This window comes from Notechis scutatus, chromosome Z (genome assembly GCF_049901735.1).
Source record: "Notechis scutatus isolate UNSWTSFEM ecotype Mainland chromosome Z, rNotScu1.2, whole genome shotgun sequence".
In the NCBI taxonomy this organism is placed as follows: domain Eukaryota; kingdom Metazoa; phylum Chordata; class Lepidosauria; order Squamata; family Elapidae; genus Notechis; species Notechis scutatus.
This window is the reverse complement of record NC_142025.1, coordinates 1754947-1769798: the sequence shown is the minus strand read 5'-3', so window position 1 is coordinate 1769798 and position 14852 is coordinate 1754947. Positions and strand designations below refer to the sequence as shown.

The window sequence follows — 14852 nt, the reverse complement described above, 5'->3', positions numbered from 1 at the left end:
GTTGCAGAGCCTCTGTGGTTGTTTGTGAGGATGAACAACTGTCATGGAGCTGCAAGATTCGTAGTTTCGGGCCTTGTTCGGAAATACAAGAGGCGCTAATTGCGTAACTTCAAATGTTTGCTAAAGGAATGCTCATAATCTGGGGATTACCTATACTCTCAGAGTCTGCCTTTACCCCTTGATTGAGGAGAAGATCTAGAACTGATATAAGAAAGGTCCTCCTCATCTAGCGTAGAGTTCTCCTGTGGAGCTCTCTGCCACAAGAGGGGATGATAAGGATGGGCAAGATCATCAAGCGACTCTAGAAGAGGATATGTAAATTGGTGGAAGACCAGTCTACTGAGGATTGTGAGTCTTGAAGACGCCATGTTACCTCCAAATTGGGAGCCTCCCAATCTGTTGCAGGAGAAAAAGGGAAGGATGTGTCCATCTCCCCCTTGGGAGCTCAAGTTGGCCACCACAAGGAGCAAAATGCTGGATTAAGAGGCCCTTGGCCTGATCCATGTTTTTCTAGAAAGGAGGTACAGAATAGTCCAAAAGAAATAGTTGTTCATACAGAGCTAATAAACTTCTGTAATTCACTGTCATGGACATGGTGGTAACCACCAACTTGGCTGGCCTTCAGAAGGGATTGGAGGTCTGTTGGGGTCTACACATCTTGAAGACCCCATGTTACCTCTGTGTAGAAGATCAGTTATGGAGAAACAACCATACAAGACGGTAGTTCTCCATCCTAACTGAGACCATCTGAGACCCATCTAGATGTCCACCAAGAAACAGAAACAAAAAGGTGGACCTTGGCTTGACCCAACACGGCCCTTCTAATATTCCCTCACCCCACCCCATTGCTTCTTCTCCCTCATTCTTAGTTGATGTTCCTCACCCTCTGTCCAGGTCACAGTCAGTGCCAATGGGCTGCTGGGAACTCACAGCTGGTTGCCGTACGATAAAAACATCTCCAATTACTTCAGCTTCACCAAAGACTCCACCGTCTCCAACCCAAAGTGAGTCCCAGCTTCTTCTCCCACCCCAAGGACATCCTGAGAAGCTCCTTCCATCTTCTTCCACCTCTTCCAACCACCTTCTCACTTTCTCCTGCCAGGACGCAGCGCTACCTGTACGGCCCCTTTGCCCCGGGGGCAGAATTGTCCTCCAAGACGTTGGTGGTCTCTCACGATGGCAAGCTCCTCTTCAGTGGAGGTCACTGGGACAACAGCTTGCGGGTCACCTCCTTGAGTAAAGGAAAGGTGGTGGGGCACATCCATCGTCACATAGGTAGGGACCCCACGTTTCTGCCCTCTTTTTACTGGAAGATCTAACCCGTGGAACGTGGATGTCGACGGACAAATGAGGACTTGTTAGCAGGTCCAGTTTAAATGAGCTTCATTATCCTGACCTATTTCAGCTAGTCCTTGAGTTATGACTGCCATGGAGCGTGCCCATTAGAGTCGCAAGTTATGGCAGTTCTTAAGCATGGCGACCACGTGAGCACCTTGTTTTACAATCTCATTCCCTGTATACCCCAATGCGGTCGTTAGGCAGAGCACGGGACACCTGAGTGGTAGGAGATGCCCTGGGAGTTTAGCACAGACTGACCAGCTGGCCAAGATCTCTCCTTTCCTGGCACACCCCCAATGCTTCGTTTCCCATCCTTTGGGGACCCCACAGACCTGGCCGTTTCCTGCCCCTCCCCTGGGTGGCAGCCCCTTCTGGGACCAGGCCACGTGGCTCAGAAATGAAGAGGCATGCCCAATGGTTAACAAGAGGTGAGGAGGGGGCCTGGTGGGGTGGAGGATGGCTGAAGGCTTGCAAGAACCTGGTGGGGTGAGATACGCGGGGGGATGGCTACAGTCTCCCTGCGGTCAGCCATGTGAGTGGATGGCTGGCGGGACCTTGCAGTGAGCATTATTTTGGAAGTAGGCCCTAAGTAGCTTGGGAGGTGCAGTGTACCTTCGACTGTCTCCTGACGATTGGTCCAAAGTCACCCAGCCATCTTTTCATACCTAAGATGGGACTAGAACTCCCTGTCTCCTGGTGATTGGCCCAAAGTCTCCCAGCTGGCTTTCATGCCTAAGGCAGGACTAGAACTCACCATCTCCTAGTGATTGGCCCAGTCACTCAGCCGGCTTTCACATCTAAAGTGCAACTAGTACGCAAAATCTCCAGAGCGTGTCAACCATGCATTTCTGTTTGGCTTTGTATGAAATCTTCTTCTTCGCAACAGATGTTGTGACCTGCCTGGCCTTAGATCTGTGTGGAATCTACCTCATTTCTGGATCGCGAGACACCACCTGTCTGGTGTGGCAAGTTCTCCAGCAGGTAAGAGAACAGATTCCCTTCCGTCATGACTGGGATGATTCCAGGGTCCTGGTGTTCTCCTCCACTTTCCACTCCCAGCATCCCCTGTGGTGTGTCCAGGAAGAGAGGATACAATTCTGGCCCGGACTCATATTTCTCTCATGTGCCCATTATCTCGATTGCAGCTCTTCCTCCTGTTCTCCAAGGCCATTCCTTCTTCCCATTACATCTATCAGGGATGGTGCAGCGAACCCTGCAGCACACGTGGGGTTAGACTAGATGGCCTCTTAAGCCCCATCTGACTCTATGGTTCTATCTTCTTCCCTTACTCACCCAGGGTGGTCTGTCTTATGGCTTAGCTTCCAAGCCAGTCCAGGTCCTCTACGGACACGAAGATGAAGTCACATGTGTCGGCATCAGCACGGAACTGGACATGGCGGTGTCGGGGTCCAAGGTAAAGGCTTGGCTTTCTTCGTTTCACCTCTGTTTGGGAGCTCTGATCGATGTATTGCTTGGCAGGTGACCCAGGAAGTCAAAAATCAATGTATCTCCCTGACTCAGGTGTTTGGCATAAGTTTGAAGGGATTCCTTTCGTGGCATGGTTTTTGCCGTTTTCTTTAACGAGTTTTATTGAGACAAAAAATTTCTTTAGCGAGATTTATTGAGGTGAAAGTTTTCTTTAACAAGACTTATTGAGACAAAAGTTTCTTTCACAAGATTTATTCAGATGAAAGTTTTCTTTAACAAGACTTATTGAGACAAAAGTTTCTTTCACAAGATTTATTCAGATGAAAGTTTTCTTTCGCAAGATTTATTGACACGAAAGTTTTCTTTTGTGAGATTTATTGACGTGAGATTTATTCAGTTGAAAGGGATGGGGCTACAGCAATTCCAGTAATTGAACTATTTGTTACTTAAAATAAGTATATCCACACATCCATCAGGATAGATATATTCTGATAGTCATTCGTCTCCAGCTTGAGCTGGACTAGAAGACCTCCAAGGTCCCTTCCAATTCTGTTATTCTATATTCTTTCAAGCATCTTATACAGAAGATCATATTTTCATTAATCTTGGAGACAGATAAACAAAACTATTTACACAACAGTCTTCTGTCTCTTTGCAGGTAGTCCTTGATTTATGACTGGTCACTTAGCAATTGCTCAATGACATCCCTACTTAGAAGCTACTTACAACCTGGATACAGCCCAGTTTTTAGTAGAACCACACCCATAGAGAACAGTGAATTCACACTTATTACTGCCATGTTCATTTAAAGACCAGGCATTTGCACTTACCACCATAGTGATTCGCTTAATGACTTGTCAGTGTATAAGAAATTATGAGCTGGGATAGACCTAACAACATGTCAGCCAAATGGGAACTGTTTGGTGACTATGTATGCATGTATGGCATTCAGCTTTGTTCGGGTATTTTCCCACATCATTATAGTTGTGTTTTTAAAGTTATAGCAACATTTCGGCAGAATCTCATCTGCCATCATCAGGCTTCTGTATTGTGTTCATCTGTGAGTCAGACTTTCACAGCCATTTCTGTTTTAAATTTGGGGCTAGCCTACTGCTGTGCCAGAATTTCTTCATCCTGATTGGTTGGGAGTCTTGGTCTGTGTTTATTGGTCTTGGAGTTTGCTGTGTTCTGCTTGATTGGTGTTTCTAATATCTTCTGTCTGTTTTGTGGCTTATTTTGTGTCTTGATTGGCTGGCAACATTGTGTTCCTGTATTGGAGGCTTTTAGTGTAGCTTGGCTCCGAGTAAATGGACGGCTATCATTAGTTAGGAAGCTAGGTTTCATCTGGGTGCCTGGTTGGGGTGTGTTTGACCTGGAGGTATCAGGGGGAGTCTGTTTGTGCCCAGGTGTTTGCCTGGCTTGTGGTGTGGAGATTTTTTTGTTTGAGAGTGCAGGCTTCCAAATAATTGACAGTCTGGTGGAATCATCTCTTCTATTCATGCTTTCAGGTCTTTTTTCAATCTCTATGGCTTCTCTGATAATTCTGTGGCTGGGGTTTTCTATAGTGGCTAGGGTTTTGGTGCCATTGAAGTTGATGCTATGACCTGTGGCTTCCATGTGTTGGACTAGTGAGGAAGTGTGTTCCAGCTTTTTTTACTGCATTTCTGTGTTCATCCAGGCGGGTACTTATTCTTCTATTGGTCTGTCCAATGTATGTGGCGGGATGATGCACAGGGGACTTCGTATATGCCTTGGTTTTCCAGGTCAATTTTATCTTTGGGGTTTCTAAGGATGGCTGCTATTTTTCTGTCTGTTTTGAAGGCAGTCTTGATGTGATGCCTGTGTAGTATCTTACTGATTTTGTCTGTAGTGCCCCTTATGTAGGGCAGGACAGCTGTTCCATAGGTCTGTTCATCTTCTTAAGAAAACAAATATATATGTATGTGTGTGTGTGTGTGTGTGCGTGTGTGTATATTTATATACATACATACATACATACATACATACATACATACATACATACATATGAATGTCCTTGTAATATAGCTTCCGTGATACAGAGTTCTGATGGTTCTGATTGCTTCTGCTTCTTGATTGCTTCAAGAGCTGCATGGGTATTGTATACATGCATCATGCTTTATATTATTGTATATAAAGAAGTTTCTTCTATAAATTAATCCTGCTGAATTATTTACTTGTGTGCTGGTTGGGTCATTGCAAACTCTGACACCACTGATGCAAACAATATTGTAAAATCAGGATGGTCACGGGATTGTCCTGTTCTATTACCATTATCTAGAAATCTTAGACCAATATCTGGATTTTTTTTTCCATTCCATTTTTTTCCATTCCTGCTGCAGTTCTTTCTCTGACCATCCTGTGGGAATTCTTAAACCTCAATTTAGAACCATTTTTTCTTCCTTCCCGCCTGTCAGGATGGCAGCATCCTTGTGCACACCATCCGCCAAGGGCAGTTCATGAAGTCGTTGAAGCCCACATGCGAGAGTTCCCTGCCGGTCACCATCTCCAACCTGGCTGTAGGTCACGAGGGGCAGATCGTGGTCCAGACGATCGTGGGGGGAAGAACCCCTCTCAAGGTACAACCTGGGAGGGAGGGGGGAGGAGGGGGCAGGAATCAAGGGAGGAGAATAGCTCAGGATTGAATGATGAGTTTGGTGGTTTTCTTGCAGACATCTCATGACCCAACTAGGGAACATCATCAGTGCTAGAAGGGAGGGAGGTTTGAAGGGAGGAAGATGATGACAGTGCAGTCCCTGGTACTCTCTGAGCTGGGTAGTTTTCTTGCAGACATCTCATGACCCAACTAGGGAACATCATCAGTGCTAGAAGGGAGGGAGGTTTGAAGGGAGGAAGATGATGACAGTGCAGTCCCTGGTACTCTCTGAGCTGGGTAGTTTTCTTGCAGACATCTCATGACCCAACTAGGGAACATCATCAGTGCTAGAGGGGAGGGGAGTTTCCAAAGAGGAGGAGGAGGGTAGGATCCTTGCACTCTCTGAGTCGGTTTTCTTGTAGACATCTCATGACCCAAACTAGGTAATATCATCAGTGCTACAAGGGAGTGGGGATTGTGGTGATGAGGAAGAGGAAGGGCGGGGAAGAGGAAGACCGCAGGGTCCTTGGTTCTCCCCGATCTTGTTGGAGTGGAGTTCGCGGAAAGGAGGAAGGAGGGGGAGGAAAAAACCAGTCATAAGTCACTTTTTTCAGTGCCACCGTAACTTAGAACGGTCACTAAATGAATGACTGTCAGTTAAGGACTAACTCTCCTTTGTGCGGGTCTGCTCAGCTAACCTCCAGCTTCTCCTTCTTCTTCCTCCTCACTAAAGGACAAGTTCACCCTTCACCTTTACTCAGTCAACGGCAAGCACCTGGCTTCTGTCCCCCTGGATGAGCAAGTGACCTCGATGTGCGTCACAGAGGACTTTGTCGTGTTGGGCACCCTTCAGTGTTCGTTACAGATCAGGGACCTGCAGAGGTGACCTCCTTCTCCTTCCTCGGTTTCCCTTTTTGGACACATGGCTACCCTGTTCTCTCTTATTGTATTGTGGAGTTATTGTATCTATGCTTAGATATAGCAAGGTGCGAACAAAGAGACCTGCGTGGGTAGAGTTCAAACTAGTTACTTTATTGTTGAATGCCTATTTACAGGAAACTTCCCAAACGGGCAGATTTGCTTGGGAAAGACCACATAAGGAAGGGTCAGACTTTAGCAGTGTTGGTGGAAGTGTAAAAAAATTTTTTTTAATTTTCTTAAAAAATCTTTATTAAATACAAAAAGTTAAAAGACACAAATGCAAAAGTAAAAAATACAAAATTGTACGAATAAGCATCATAACAGATTCTGTAGTGCAACCGTTCTTGTTTTCCTCTAGTACAGTTTGATAGGGATTTAAATATTCCATCTAGATTAGTAAGTGGCGGTTACTTTCTATTGTAAAAAAAACCTATATTAATAATATATATTACCTATTAATCATTTCTTACTCCTAGATTACAACTATATAATTTTATAAATAAATCATTTATTTGGCTTAATCAAACGAAGGAGGAGTAAAGACTCATACTCAAAGATTCTCTGTCCTTCAAGCTATATATAATCATATATTTCTTAAAGTCCTTATTGCTTTTTATTTTATACATTGTTTTTCTTTACGATCTATCCATTTGTATGATTTGTCCCAGATCCGGTAATATTCCGTATCAACTTTCTCTTTTAATTTCAATGTAAGCCTTTCCACGTCAGCACACTCATATATTTTCGAATAACAAAATGTAGAAGTGGGTACATTAAGCTTTTTCCAGTGATATGCCAGTGCAGTTCGTGTCGCTGTTAAGATGTGGATAATTAAGTATCTTACTTTGAGCGAGCAAGTTTCCCCCCTTTGGTAGTTCCTGAAATAAGAGCACTGTTTTCTGTTTGATTTTTTTTCCCCCTGGCATTAATCCACGCTTATCTGGGTTTCTCTTTCTATGAATTCCTTGGTGCTCATTTGAGCTTGTTTTCTTGCAGCCTTTTCAGTTGATCATCAAACATCTGCAAGTAAACAGCCCAGCTCAGAGAGCCCCAAGGAGCCCCACAAATCCAGTCGAGATTCAGTTCTTTGTTTGCTCACATTCGACAGACAGAATCTTGCCAGACTAAATGTGTGCTACTCTCACCCCAACGGATATATCCTGGGAGATTCTAGGGAGTGGCTGTCCTAATTCCCTTCTTCTTCTCCTCCTCCTCCTCTTCCTCACGATCCGATTCTGATCTGTGCTGCCTCTTGTCTTACGTCCCTCCTTGTGCCTGTGACACTCACACTTCACTGCACTCCATCACACCCGCTCCCCGGTTGTGGGCACACAACCTATCACAAAAACTCCCTTGCCACCCTCTTCCCAAATCTGTCCTTCTCCTCAGAGGCCTTATTCCTGGTTTGATCTGACCGAGATATCAGCAATACGAGTAGTCCTCGAATTACAACAATTCATTTAGGGGCTGTTCAAAGTTACGACGACACTGGGGTCAACAGTCAACCCTTATGACTGTTTTCCACACTTACGACACTCGCAATCCCTGCAGCCATGTGATCAAACTTCGGACGCTTGGCAACTGGCTCATATTTATGAGGGTTGCAGTGCCCCAAAGTCACGTGATCCCCTTTTGCGACCTTCTGACAAGCAAGGGGGAAGCCCGACTCGCTTAACGACCGTGTGACTAAGTTAACAACTGCAGGGATTCACTTAACAACTCCGGCAAGAAAGGTCGTAAAACAACTCATTTCTAACTGTCTCGCTTAGCAACAAAATGTTTGGGCTCAATTGTGGCCATAAATGGAGGACTTTCCCTCAAGGAGAGTTCAGAGGAGGAGGGCAGGATAAGGAGATAGTTTCCATTATCTGAAAGGCGTCAGGCTGGGAAATTTTCTCCCATCATGTCCTTGGTGGTTCCACTCCATGTTCTTCTCCTTGCAGGCTGAAGCCAGCAATTCCTCCCTTGATCATGAAGGTCCCCTGTTCACAGCGTCTCCGTGACGAAAGAGAAAAGCCATATCTTGGTGGGTCTGGAGGACGGGAAGCTCATCGTGGTCGGTGCAGGCCAGCCTTCGGAAGTGAGTGCCAGCCCCTCTTCCTCCCTCAGCTGAACTCCTCCGGGGACGAGAACCGGGGGCCGTAGGACCATAGGAGCAGCCCCTGTCGCAGTGTGGAGAAACATTGGGGGAGGGGGGCGGAATGTGAGTCACCCTATCTTGTCTAAATGGCTCGCGTCCGTGGGGGGTTCTCCATCACTGGAGGTTTTCAAGAACTGGACAGCCATTTGTTCCCTTGTTTCTAAAACCGGGTCTTATTTTGTTTCGGGCCCCAAAATAAGTACTAGGGCTTATTTTTGGGAGTGACTTATTTTTTGTGTGTGTGTGTGTGTGTGTGTGTGTGTGTACTGGAGGCCCACTTCTTCTGCTTGCTCGCGTGGGGCAGGAGGCCGCATGGTGCGCTGGGGCCACGGCCACCATGTGAGGCAGGGAAGGTGGTGGTGGAGCTGCCCCGTGCACCTCACACTGGTTTACCTCAGGGCCTTTGCAGCCAGTCCATCCACGCTCCAACACCTGCCTTGCCTCGCGGCGGCAACACCGACACACCACTCGGCCTCCTGCTCCGTTGTGGCTGAAAGCAGAACAAATGGGCCGGCGGCCATGTAGTCCCCTGCTACACAATGGCTGCCAATGCTGCCGCCATGAGGCAGTTGTCCGGGTTTGGGTGAACTGAGGTAAACTGGTGTGGGACCACTATGGGGCTGCTCCACCATCCTGACTTCGTGGCTGTGGCAACCAGATGGAATGGGCGGGTGGCCAGCTGCGCAGGCTCTTAAGTGGAGCTTATTTTGGTGGGAGGGTAGGGCTTATATTAGGCACATGCTTAAAACATACTAGGTCTTATTTTTGGAGAAACGGGGGTATAAGGTCTCCTTGAGCAAGGGATTGAATTAGAAGACCTCCAAGGTAGCCTTCCAACCCTCTTATTCAACCGTAGTCTTCCTTCCTGACTACTCCTAGGTCGGCCTCCTAGTTGAGGAACCTACTTAAGAGATTGGCCTCCTCGTTATGGAACGCTCTTAACGGCTGCAGAGGAAGGGTACTGCTGTACCTTTCCTCTTCATCCGTTTCCATCTCCAGCCACGCGTCATCCTGGCTGGACATGAAGGGTGTCCACGCAACCTTAGAAGTCCATATGATGGTCAAACTTCTACTGGTTTGCTACTGTTTTAGCCAAGCAGGTCCTCCTCCTGGTGCTTCTGCTTCCTCATTCGCCACCTCTCTCCTTCTTCTTCTTCTCCAGGTCAGGACGGGCCAGTTCCACAGGCGGCTGTGGCGTTCGACGCGGCGTATTTCTCAAGTGTCTTCGGGCGAGACAGAATATCATCCGACAGAATCCAAATAGGGGCCTCTTTTTTTTAACTTTCCTGTTGCCTTGTAGTTACCTCTCTGCCACAGTGGACCACAGGTCCTCCTAAGAGGAGGTCCACCACTGCTGCTGTCCGATTCTCTCGTTGCACGGCCGACGGATCTTTGTGGCTGCAGGGATAACCTGTGGCAACACCCCAGAAGCGAGAACCTGCACGCCTCTGGAGCAGGCTCCTGAATGCAGTTCGTGCAGCAGAACAATCTGGGGGTTTGTGTGTGTGTGTGTGTGCGTGTGTGTGTGTGGTTTCCCTGAGTCCATTCAGCTGTTCCCCACCGATCAATGCTATACTACTATTGATTCCTGCAGAGCTTGAAACGGCAAATGTTTGTATTGTCTTACACTGGAGTGCGTGAGTGAGAGAGGACAGGGTAAGTCTGCTGGAGTGTCCTTTCCCCCTCCGACCCTATGTCAGAATCTGGGGACCACAAGTGAAGCGATAGACACCCCAACTTCAAGACTGCGCGGGGGGGGGGTGTCTCTTGGTCTGTGGCCTTAAGGAGACGTTCGTTGCACTACGTGGAACATACCTGCGCCCGAAGTGGACACCCGTTGCTTTCTGTCCTGGTGGGTGAGAAGTTCAATTAAACTCCGAAGAAAGCTTTAAAGGGAAGACGGGAAAAGTCAGGAGCTCTTGATCCTCAATTTGGAAACCAAGAAAGTTGGGTAGGGTGGGGCAACCCATAAGCATTATGCCAGAGACGGGGCAGGAGGCGAATTTTCAATCTCCTACGCGGTATGAAAAAAGTGAGCTTTTCCCACAGATCTGCTGCCCTCTGCTGGCTTGGTCCTGGAGAACGCCTGTGGACAGTTGACCATTAGGGATGTGGGAGGCCCAGACATTCATTGGTTGGAGGCCAACGATTTGCAACACCATGTCCTGCGTACCTTCACTAGCAATAAAAGATAACTGGTGCCCATGAGTTATACCCAGCCTCAAGGCCTTATGGTTCTGTGTGTCCCGAGATGAGTGGAAGATCCGTAGAGTGGAAGGTGGTTGTCCTCTTCGCTCCTCGCTTTCAGAAAACCCACTTAATAGACCCTCCTCCCGGAGATGTCTTATCCAAGGTCCTTCTGGTGGAAACAGTGACTCCCTGTGCCGTCCTTTACATGTTTTATGGAATTGACATCATCTTCCTCTTAAGCACCTGCTCCCGTGGGCCCTTCTGACCTTCTGCATGGAGGAGGGAGAAGGTTCTGAGATCCCAGAAACCACACGCAACGTTCCATCACAAAGACAAATCAGAGCAGATTTCACGCTGGACGTTGGTTTTGTCCTACCTTCCTGTTTCTTGCTCTCCAAATCAGGACAAAGTCCTCAGCTGTCCAACTACCAGCCTTCTTGGGGAGGTCATTCCATCTCTTTGCCCCACATGGTTGAAGGAAACTGTGCCCCCTCTCGCTCCACCCCTGCAACTGTTCGCCTAAAGAAAAGTGATCCTTCATCTACTCGTGTCTGGGTGATCTCTCTGTGTCCCACTTCTGTGGCTGTACAAAGCGCGTTGACGGTTGAATGTCCTGGAGAAGAACATACACATCCTCCAGTGCAACTCTGAAGATCTCTGGTCTTCAGTTACACCTAGAAAGCAATTCCATTGCTTCATCTTTGAGCTTCTGTGATTTTTATCCTACTCTTAATTATTCTACTGTTTGCTGGTTGATTCATCCTCCGGTTAGGAAGATGGAGAAGAGGACAGCTGCTCTTCTGCTTATTGGCAGAGAAGTTTCAAATTTCCAGAAGCTGGCTCAGATCATTTCTGGGATGTTCTTGCACTTCAAGTGTGATGCGTTCGAACAATGTTTCTCAACCGTGGCAACTTGAAGATGTGTGAACTTCAACTCCCAGAATTCTTAAAGCATGGCTGGCTGGTGGATTCTGGGAGTTGAAGTTGAACCCTCTTAAAAGCATACTGACTAGGGGATTCTGGGAGCAGACGGACACACACCGATCTTTTATCTTCCCAAGGTTGAGAAACAGTTCAAAAGAAGTTTAAGATGGTGGTTTTTTACCTTTTTCTGGCCCACTAACACATCTGCCCTTACACAGAGGGAAACCAAGTCTACGAATGTTTTATCACATTCCTTCCACCTCTCTCGTTTTGTCTTTTTCTTCCCCAGGTAAGCATTCTCTAGGAGGCTACAAATCCAACCATCCCCAGCCAGAGTGTGTGTCCCCAAACCGATCCTCAATTGCATCACAATTGTCTACAAGGTTGAAACCGTTCTTAAATCTTTTTTCTAATTTCCTATCCATTCCAGGTCTTCTCTCTCTCTCAAAGAACATAATAATAATTCTGGAATAGAGACCAATTTCCACCAAGTGCAATATCAGCATTCCAAAATGTTTGTACCCCCCCCCCACTTTTTAAAAATGTATTTAAAAGGGGGCCAAGGTGTTAATTTCAGAGTTTTCCAACTCCAAGAAAAAGCAACCAGTGGATAATGTCCTTTGACCGGCGTGAAATTTAGCACTGACGTTTCATTACGGCAGATGTTTGGCTGACTTGCCTTGACTGCGGTTCTGAAGTTCCTGAGATTGTCGGCCTGGTTTGTTTGAGAGAATCGGAGTCAGATGGATTTATTTGGGGCAGGTTTAGGCTGCAGAAACCAGGCTGAACTTTGGGGGGGATTTGCAAAAAAAAACAAAAACAGGCTTCGTGTCTGTTGGTACCAGAGTGTGTGCTTTCCAATTGCGTACAGTCTGTATTGTGTTGGTACGCCATCATTTTTGGCTCATGGGAAGTGAAGAAAGAGAAAAGAAATAAGCTTTAATAGCTAATGTCACAAAGATTTTTTTTTTTTTTGTAAAGTGAATGTTTTTAAGATTAAAAGAGACAAAAGCCTGCTCTGGAATTCAGCATTATTTTGGATTTGTAAACGAGCAAAACTGGGTTGCAAAAAAAATGCTTTAAGGCAAATGTTTCTCACTGACTGCTTGAAGAAGGTTGGATTAACTCCCAGAATTCCCCAGCCAGCAGGCTGGCTGAGGAATTCTGGGAGGTGAAGTTCACCCATCTCCAAGAGTCCAAGGTTGAGAAACATTGCTTTAAGGATGGGTACAGGCACGGGGGTGCCCTTTTGTCACCAACACCCCTAAAACTTCCATTTGCCCCGATCCAGAACCAATGATCTCCAAAGAGGACAAAGATCCACCCTCCACTTCGATCTGAGCCATTGTACCAGTCCAGCCTTCTCGGTTTAAGCACGGCCATTGGTTGCCCAAAGGGAAATCTGTATTTTGCAATAAATGAATTATAAAGGAGGTGCAAATCCTTAGCAACCACAGGGCAATTAAAAGCTCCCCTTGCAAATCCAGGTACCCTGCGAGTAAGGAAGGGATTGCAACTTTTCTGGACATTGCTGGACGTCGCCGGCGTTCTGCGTGACGTGGAAAAACGGTTCCTGGTTTTAAAAGGCCTGTGGGACAGGACAAATCCATTTAGCGTGCACTGCCTTGCGTCTTTTTTTTTTTTTTCCCCTTCCAGAAAATTTTAAAGCACAATCTGAATTTTTAAATTTAGAAAAGTGAAAATATGCCTTAAACTTGAATGGGACAGCTTGCCTTGAATTATAACTGGTTTTTTTGCCTCACCGAAGGAGGATATTATTCATGTTCACCCGAGTTTAAATAAACAGCTAAAAAAGCAATGTTGTGTAGATTGTTGTGTTATGTGTGTGTGAGACACTTTGGTTGTGGTTCCAGTTAGGAGTAGAAACACAAAAAGCAAGGAAATTATGAAACTAGGGCATTCCATGCAAGGTGGAATTCACTCATTTTAATGTTAATTAATATTTTTATTATGTTGCACACCGCCCTGAGGGAGATGATGATTAAGGAGTACAAAATATAAATAAATAATAACTCAAGCATATGACATATCTATACAGCTAGTCCCTGACTTACAACCGTTTATTTAATGACCAAAGTTACAACAGCACGGAAAAAAAGAGGATTTATGACTATTTTACAAATATTGCACCAATCCCTCTGGTGACAAGGTCAAAAATCAGGTGGGGGCACTGCAATGCTGTAAGGTGAGGACTGGTCATAAGTGTGAGGATCAGACTTTTTTGAGCATCATCATGGCCAATTTATTACAAATGGCCTTAAGTCAAGGACTACTTGCAAAACAGAAATGGAAGGCAAAACCAGGTTGAAAAGTGGTACTTGTTATATATGGACTACGTGTGTGTGCATGCCTGTGTCCACACACGCATACACAAAATCGCCACAAACCAAAACTTTCTCTGTTAATAACAAATAGTTCTTACGTAGAACCATAACAGCAAAATCATGACAAAGATTTAGTCTCTCACACTAAATGATTACCAAGGATAGATTTACCGTACATTCCTGTAATAATTGCAAAAAAAAAAAAGTCAAAAGAATCAACAGGACTTTCCTTCACACAGAACGCTTATTACGGGATGCTCTTGAACTCATCACTCAGTTCCCTAAACCTGAACAACTTTAAGATGAGAGGACTTCAACTCCCAGAATTCCCCAGCCACCACTGGATCCTGGGAGTCATTCATTTCCTTCCTTCCTTCCTTCCTTCCTTCCTTCCTTCCTTCCTTCCTTCCTTCCTTCCTTTCTCCCTCTCTCCCTTCCATGCAATGGAATCCTGCATCCAGTTTTGGTCACCACACTATAAAAAAGGATGTTGAGATTCTAGAAAAAGTGCAGAGAAGAGCAACCAGGATGATTGAGGAACTGGAGGCTAAAACATACATTGAATGGTTGCAGGAACTGGGCCTGGCTCGTCTAGGGAAGAGAAGGACCAGGGGAGACAGGATAGTGGTCTTCCAATATTGGAGGGGCTGCCCCAGAGAGGAGGGAAGGGGTCAAGCTATTCTCCAAGGCACCCGAAAGCCAGACAAGGAATAATGGATGGAAACTGAACAAGGAGAGATTCAACCTGGAAATAAGGAGAAACTTTCTGACAGGGAGAACAATCAACCAGTGGAACAGAAGTTGTGAGAGCATCATCACCGGTGGCTTTCAAGAAGAGACTGGATTGCCATCTGTCAGAAATGGTGCAGGGTCTCCTGCTTGGGCGGGGGTTGGACTAGATGACCTCCAAGGTCCCTTCCAACTCTGTTATTTTCTGCCCCACCTCTCTCTC

At 46.1% G+C, this 14852-nt stretch overlaps 1 protein-coding gene across 1 annotated transcript in view; it reads left to right on the top strand.

The window, feature by feature from the left end:
* The window catches only part of NBEAL2 (neurobeachin like 2), an 82058-nt gene extending 69683 nt beyond the window's left edge, over window positions 1–12375 (top strand). The window contains 9 exon segments of the mRNA XM_087948350.1: window positions 895–1004; window positions 1103–1275; window positions 2225–2319; window positions 2636–2752; window positions 5202–5363; window positions 6114–6262; window positions 8245–8281; window positions 8283–8381; window positions 9604–12375. Coding sequence (XP_087804476.1) covers window positions 895–1004; window positions 1103–1275; window positions 2225–2319; window positions 2636–2752; window positions 5202–5363; window positions 6114–6262; window positions 8245–8281; window positions 8283–8381; window positions 9604–9705 — 1044 coding nt within the window. The 3' untranslated portion in view covers window positions 9706–12375.
* The last annotated feature ends 2477 nt before the right edge of the window (window positions 12376–14852 follow it).